The sequence below is a fragment of the Lepeophtheirus salmonis genome, chromosome 10 (assembly GCF_016086655.4).
Source record: "Lepeophtheirus salmonis chromosome 10, UVic_Lsal_1.4, whole genome shotgun sequence".
Lineage (NCBI taxonomy): Eukaryota > Metazoa > Arthropoda > Copepoda > Siphonostomatoida > Caligidae > Lepeophtheirus > Lepeophtheirus salmonis.
In genome coordinates, this window is record NC_052140.2 from 1,700,802 (window position 1) to 1,709,350 (window position 8,549).

General features: G+C 33.4%; 1 protein-coding gene across 1 annotated transcript; it reads left to right on the top strand.

Moving 5' to 3' along the window:
- Nucleotides 1-5,694: 5,694 nt before the first annotated feature.
- LOC121125048 (F-box only protein 25) lies at nucleotides 5,695-8,113 on the top strand. The gene is given in 3 exon segments (XM_071891513.1): nucleotides 5,695-7,678; nucleotides 7,680-7,802; nucleotides 7,804-8,113. Coding segments are annotated over 3 exon segments (1,203 nt in total). The 5' UTR covers nucleotides 5,695-6,772; the 3' UTR covers nucleotides 7,978-8,113.
- Nucleotides 8,114-8,549: the final 436 nt, after the last annotated feature.

The window sequence follows — 8,549 nt, forward strand, 5'->3', positions numbered from 1 at the left end:
TTGTTTTATTCAATGCCTTTGATTCTTCGATCCTTTCGAGGATTTTTTGTAGAGAGGCAATTTCAGTGTCACTAGTCAAAGTAATAATGTCTAAATTTCGTTCAGCATACGTTTAAAAAAAGATATATGTTGCTTAAAATACAACCCAGCCCGGAATTTATACGTAGATATGGGATAATTCGACTGGGGACTGCATCTATTTTACCCCTAATCTCAGAACAGTTCAAGTTTGTGAAACATATTTTTAAGATAATATCTACTAGGTATCTGTAGTTGGTAAATATAATGCCCATCTCCGACACCATGACTCCAACTACAACACATATTTTTTTAATAATATATTTTATAGCCTATATAATTACAATTGAGTAATGAGTTTAGACAGTATAAATCGTGATTATTCGTTTAATATGATTTGAACATCCCGGGATCTAGGGAGATGGCCCCTAGTTCAAACATATATACTTCAGAGATCATTTGCAAATGAGGAAATCAGTGATTAAATAATATTATTAACTACATATTATGTATATATTATTGAAAAACATTTTCTTGTTATCATGTTATGGAGTGGATTTAAGAATCATGCAGGTATACCGGGTGGTACATTGAAATCTCAACACATACTAATTCATACTAATATTTCGATATATTAAAGCATCAACATTTAGTTACAAAACAAAACAAACCTAAACTCTCTAGCTTACGTACAATTCGAGAAAATGACACTTGAACGTGAACGTGATCGACGTATTTCCAATCGCGTACTCCAAGCAGTTGAGCGTCTTCAGGACCACCGTCTACGCCGTATGTAAGTCCAAAACGTTGGAGAGGATGAAGGTCTCTGTCAAAAAGGCCAAACAGGAACTGGCGGAATTAAGGAAAAGAACCCAAGAAAATCCCTTCAAATTCATAAGGGACAATGCAAATGATCTTGGAGTTTCATACGAGACTGCCCAGAGTGGTATATAAAAAGTGGGCGGAAAGAGCCTTGTGAGGGCGGAGAGGCCACTTTTGACACCTGTAATGAAAGAATCCAATCTCTTTCGTTGCAAAACTCTTTTAATTAGTCTTTTGAACTTTTTTTGACACTTTTGACCACCTACAGCCCTGATGTTAATCACCTTGACTACACGTTTTCGGTGCATCTCGACGGGAGGGCCTGCAGTACCCGTCATGCAAACACCGAGGCACTCAAAGCCACTGTCAGCCAGTACTGTGACTCCATGACAGAGGACTATATACACAGCAGGTGGCAGGACTTTCACCGCCAACTGGAACCCGTCATTGCCGTTAATAGCGGGCAGATTAATGAGTGAGAGAGATCAGACACACATCTATTTATAGGATTCATTTTGTTGAAATTCTATTGTTAATTAATAAACTATATCGTGTTGAAGTATAAAATTCAAAGTGCTCAGATTTTAAAGGACCACTCGGTACATACATATAGTTCTGTTCAAAGTTCTCTGAACTTTTATCAAGCAGTGTCAAAGAAACATACAATAGGTTCAACATATTACTAATTATAATGAATAGTGTTTGATCCTCAATAGTACAATGTAAAATATAGTATTATGGGGTTTACCTCAAAAATTCATTTGATTTTCAAGGATTTTAATTCATCTCGACAAATCACCAACGGAGTTGATTCATAAACAATTTCTCACGCCGTTACATTTATACTTTCTTACAATCTTTCCTCAAAAAAAAAAACATCAGAGTAATTCTTGCCAATGTCCTTGTTTATTTTCTTCTTCCTCCCTAGACATAGCTGATTATCTCAAGGATTTATATTTTTCAAATTATTTTTTCTTATAGATAATCATTTAATCAAATTTTACTGTAGTTGTTACTACAAGTTTCGCCAGACGACGTTGGGCCATGGGGAGAATGACGCCAATTTTTTTTTTTGGCTTAGACATAGGCTCCAAAAAAACAAATATATATTGCGTTCCTGGTAACCCCCATGAACCTACACTATAGCAGACAAAAATAGTTTAACTATTGTACAACCAATATTTTAGTACTGATTTGAGCTATAATTCATATGAACTTTTACAGAAACAATGCAATTAAAATGAAGGAACTTTATCTTGATTTCAAAACAATAAATCCTTGAGATATCCTAGTTATAGATTATTTCAATTAGTTCAAACAAAATTGTAAAAGTAATGTCTCTTCTCAAAATAAACAAATGATTCCATCGACAGAGGACATTTGTCTTTGGACTAAAAGATTTTCATGTGATCCGAAGATTGATCATATCTAGCCATTTAAGAAGTTCAGAAATGGGCTAAATGATTTCTCAGACGAATTAATGTAAGCATCATTCATGTTTTTTTTTCGCCAAAATACTTCAATAAAAAAGTTGGGCTTAAATTGAATTTGCTCATTTTCATAAATTAACCACTACATGTACATTTTACAGCATATTTGATTCTATCTTTTGCCACAGCTCATGTTCATTGTTGTAGGCAGAAGATTTTAATTTACTAACAGTCTTAATATGCCGAATTCCCCATGGAAATCCCTATGTATTTCTTTATCTATGGGCTGTACATATTATGTACAAAAAAAGTGTCTCGAGTGTTTGACGAATTCTGAGTATACTTGATTTTTGTATTACGAGTCCAGTTTTTCGGGCAGTTTTTGGTTACTTGATTTTTAAGTCCTTGTTTTGTTGTTTATTTCCTAATCCCCTTCCTCCCTCGTCACAGCTGATTGTATCTGATCAAATGAAACGTAATGACAGCTAAGCTGCGCTCTTTCAAGTCATTCTGCAAATTGTTAGGTTCTGCGCTTATCGGACTAGCAGTTCCGGTTCTTGAACCGCTAGTTCGAGAACCGATAAAGTTGAACCGAGACTGCAATATATTGATTATCGGTCTGGGTTCTTATGCTTTTTTTTATATATATAGAATATAAAAAGAAAATACAATATATATTATTAAAAAAATTAGCATAACATGAATACGTGAATTTTTTGAGTTTTTTTTGTTTTTTTGTGTGTGCAATTCCAGCGTTTTCCAATGATTTTTCTACGTCGCCAGGGTGATAGAATTGTATCTGAGTTACAAATAACTAAGGGTTCCTTATGGATCAGGAAAAGTGGTTTTAGGCACCTGACGGTGAAAATAAAAGAGGAAAGGGATTATGGATCCAGGTCCGCTACTAAGCTTTACAGGCTCCCTATAATATAATAACCATAATATTTCTTAAGCCAGGGTCTCCCAAACTTTACTATCCCAAGATCCACCTACACCAATACATTTTTAGCGGAGGCCTCCTTTATACGAAACATGTGTACTATGTACCACTGAAACCAATTCTTAATTCTACATCTTCATGTGACCCCTCTAGCCTCCCCTCACGGTCCAATTTGAAAACCATTACCATAAGCAACCTTATCTTTCGGGCCCCCACTGGAACTTGGGGCACTACGCACTCCGCAAATAAGGTAGCTGCGATCCCGTTTACCCCAAATTATCTTGCGAAGCATCTTGTTTTAACTCCCTGTTACCAAACTGAGCCTGTATACGAAAGAACCGAGACCAATAAAGCTGAACTGATACCGAGAACAAAACCGTCGAAATGAAAGAACTTGGACCGCTAGAACTGCTGAACCTGAACGGGGAATAATCTTGCATATATGTTATTTACTCAATAATGATAACAGCTTCAGAAAATTAAAATAAAAACTGCTTAGGATGGCAAAATTTGCAAACTAAAAAAGGCTTAGGATATACAACCCAAATTATTAGTTAATATTAAATAGCAGCTAAATGACTTCATTCACGATCATTCCAAGAAATTTATGGTAAGTAGCATTACAATAAAAAAAGTAATTTTGAAGGTAGTACATGAGACATATATTTTTTTCATTAAATGTGAAGGACTTTGTTGCTTCACGTAAGTAAGTAATTACATTTCCTTTTGAAGGATAATGTGAATAGATTGTAGCTTGAGTACGAAAATAACAGCAGATGGAGAGTTATAGATATATATTCAGGTATAGAAATAATAAAAAAAATCCATGCCAATCTAAGCATGTATACATATGTACATTTATGCAAGAAATTAGCAATTATGACTCAGTATTAGAAAGAAACAATAATTCTAGGCCTTATTATAAAAAAACCGGAAATGCTTTTCTTGTATTTAGACGTCATGATACGAATACAACATAGTAACATCGGTAAAAGTCAATGCGAAAGGGGTGTCTGTAGGAGGGGATGTAACCCCTCCCCCCCCCCAAATTAAAGAATGATTGCTTTTTACTAGAAAATTTAATATTTGAAATGTAATTTTTCAATTTTTTTTTTTAAATTTAATTTCCTCTGAATTGCTATGGATTATTTTTTTTAAATTAATAAATGAAATTTAATTTTTCAATTTTTTGTGAATAGCTATTGATTTTTGAAATTTTTTATGAATAGCTGTTGATTTTTGAAATTTTTTGTGAATAGCTGTTGATTTTTGAAATTTTTTGTGAATAGCTGTTGATTTTTGAAATTTTTTACCAAAATATTAATTTTTGTGAACAGCAGTGGATTTTTGAATTTTTTTTTCAAAAATGTAATATTTCAAATTTTTCCCCAAAATTTAATATTTCAATTTTTTTTCCAAAAATTTAATATTACAATTTTTTTTCAAAATAATTTAGTTTTTTTTTTGAAGACCTATGAATTTTTGAATCATTTTTCCAAAAATTTAATTTCCTGTGAATGGCTATGGACGATTGAATTTTTTCTCGAAAAAAATTAATATTTGATTTTTTTTTTTAGGTTTATAATTGAATTTTAATTTTTTAATTTTTTCCCCAAAAAATTGAATTTTTTGTGAATAGTTGTGGAAAATTGAATTTTTTTCCCGAAAAATTTAATTTTTGGTATAATTGTCGTCAAGTAATTCATAAAGGAATTTTGCAAGTTAATAAAGTTGGAGTCGGATTATCATTCCAAAGTGGATTGAAAGTATATATAGTGATGTAATATTCATATTCTTTGATAAATATCACTGAAGACCATTATTACAAACGTAGCTAACTTACTAGTTACATATTCAAATGTCATTGAGAGCCTATAAGTCACTTGTTATGGTTCTCATAACTTGACTAGTTATCCATTGGAAGTTTGAATTCACAGTCTTAGATATACAACTTTGAGGATTCCAGTCATTTGAGTAACTACGTAATACTTTCTGTTTCGTTCCCTTTGGAAAAGAAATAAGATTTACGAAGAGACGAAGACCATTTTTCTATTGCAATTTTAGATGACTCCAACTGTACTGAACTTTACAGTTTTCCTCGCGCTCTCCAACGACCCGACCTTTGACTGCCTCCCTAAATATTCTCTGGGTTATCTCCCTACAGCCAATCGTCTCTTCTTCCTATACATCCTGAATCATAGTGAAGTAGAAATCAATGCTCTTGTCTAATATTATGCTAATCCATGTTCGTCAATCCATTAGTCCACTTCAATATGAATAACCCATCATGTCTGAGGATATTATAATTGATAACGAAAAATTAAGGGATAAGCTGTTTGTTGTTTTTCTATTCATCTTAATATAAATTATATCGGTGACTGATAGGTATTATATCAGCTTAAAAGAATCTTGCCATTTTTTCACTGTGTCACAATCAAATTTTAGTGCTAGTGAGGTAACTCCGTGAGTTATTGTCTATTGGGGATGGGGGCTGATTGGTGTGACTAAGAATGAGTCAATGTTAATAGTTCAAAAAATACTACTGCTACTCAAATAATTATTGGGGCCCAGGCCTCCGTGATTGCTGCCCTGTATTGCATTTTTTTGAATAATTGAATATTATAATATTACTCTCCATACATTGCATTTCTTATAGCCTCATCAATCAAAATATTTCATTTAAAAAGAATGTTTTAAATGGAGGTCACTCAACCCCGTCATAAATGCTTCAAAACAACCGACAAGTAGAATACTTCTTAATGTTCAATCCGAAGCTAATGAATATTTTGCTGTGTGCATTACTCCTTATTTATCAGAAGTTATTTATAAACTTGAGAGCCCGATTGAGTATTAACGTCAGATAGTAAGATTAATAATCTCGCACCGAACTAATTTCAAAATTTGAGAACCCTGTGTGGATTGTCAGTAGCATATAATGTCGTTCAATAATGATTATGGATCGAGGATTCAATGAGGAGGAGGATTTAAGAAGTTTACATAAATTTCACTGAATCAATTAATATTTCGCCAAGGGAATGAGTCATAGAGAAATCATGACATAATAAAGAAAATTTCAGAACATGAAACAAACAAAGGTTTTGCCTTTAAATTATAACTTATAAATGAAGAAAGATCTAATCATCACACTTGCATGCCTGGAAGATGGGACGAAGACTTCTACACCTAGTACCTAAATATTAATTATTATATAAAGAAATGCGCAGACGCAATGCAAAGAGCAAGAAACTGCTTAGTGCTTTAACGCAACGCAATTTACTTACCTCTTATACTTTGTAGTATTGTACTGAAAACCGAGAATATTGAGAGAAAGAGTGAGCGGATCGGCGAATGGAGGATGCTGGCAACAAAGAGAGAATAAATACGCTGACTTCTACATATTATGTAACAAATACTCATTCATACGGCAGCATTCCATATTTTTTGTATATTCTCACAAAGAACTTTGGAAATAAATAAGAAGAGTCAAAAGTACTTTATTTAGTCAAAGGATTTTTATTAAAAAATAAAAATCTATATTTTAGCTGTGATTTTCTAAAGGAGGATGCCTTTTTTGTCCAAGGATTGGAGAGGCCCAGGAGAGGAATGGGTTCGTTATCAAGGAGGATGGGAAATGAAAAAGTGTTTTCAAAGTGTCAAAACTGAAAAAAAGTCATCCCTGACATCTGATATCCCTGTTGCGCCTACAGCTGCCTCTGATCCGACTCCCTCAAAATGTCACGTCAAAAGACTTCTACGGATTTTTGAAATGAAATTGGCCAACAATTCCTTCAAACGTGCTCCAAGTGTAGACGAAGAGGACTATGAAGAAATCCAAGAGGAAACTCAGAAAACAACTCTGGATGAGGAGGAAGATGAAAGAGATAAAATCGAGGAGGTGAAAGTCATTTGTCCCTCTTATCCCGTCGTGGTAAAATGCACAAAGGAAATTGCTGGGTTTAATGAACTCGCTGAAGGGATTTTGCGTTTGGACTTTCCTGGAGCTCTAAGAGATGTTAGAAGATTTCGCTATGTTGCTCGTGTCGTGCATATTCTACTACGCCATGATAAACTAAGGACTCTCTCTGGTGCGGCTCAGAAGCTTCTCTTTCGTTTATTGGAAGAAATGGCGGATGTCGTCTATGAAAATCAATCTCATGAAGATGTTTTGCATTCTTTACTCCAAGAGCTTCATTCTACAATGGCAATATATAATGTTTGGGGCAGTCATTTGGGGAGTGCACGTCTTTTTCAGGAGCACGTTGAGCGAAGACGGAAAATTACAGAGTTTGTTGAGAGAATGCAGGATCGTTACAAACAGGACTTGATGCCCTGTTCTTTGGATCACCCAAATTTGGTACAAATTCTTCCAGAGGAATGTGTTCGTGAAGTTCTTTTACGACTATCCGACAAAAAAGACCTTACAAATGCATCAAGAACCTGTATTGTCATGGAGTCCATTGTTAAGGAAAAAAAGAATATGGCGAGAACTCGTACAAGCTCATTTTACAAAGCCTCAAATTGAATGCCTTCTTAAACAGCACCCTAATTTCAAGGAAAGTGGAGATTGGAAATCTCTTTACGATTCACTCAGGAAAAAAGTGGGATCCCAAAGAGACTTTTGGGGATCTCCTTTATCTTTGTAGGAGTTGCTGTTCTCTTTATTGGCGCTCTCTTGAGCATATTTGTCAACTTGAACTTGCGGAGCGCGAAGTCACAGAAGACGTTCCAATTATGCCAAACACTTTTCTTTCTTTCTTTTCTGTTTAAAAAGGATAAAATTATTAATTATGAATGATCTTTTGTTCAATTCTATATAAATACATACATACATTTATATAACTTTAATCTGTGCCTATGAAATTATAGTCTAATTCATATATATTACATTTATAAAGTATAAAAATACATTTTAATTTAGGAAAAAAGTAATTAATTAAGTTAAGAGCAAAAAAAAAAAAAACCTTTGTCTTTTATTCTTTTTCTTTTTTTTTTATGTCAAAGAAAAAATCGAATTACCAATTAAAAATCACTTTAAGATTAGCTCTTGATCCAAGAATCTCCTCTTGGTACTATGTTTAAAGACTTATTTTACAACACCCCATGACATTTTTAAATAAATAAATATGTATATCTACCACCAATCACTAGTCATTATTCAATTTTGTCAGCCTAATGCATCAAAGCGTTTTTATCCAACATTTTAAAAGAGCTTTATCTATAAAAATCAATTTTATGAACAGTCCTTCCATAAATAATAACCTTTTTCCTCTCCCTTCAGCTATAATTATGTATTCTATCTTTAAATATCATATAAATCCATGACGTACTTACGTCTGAAT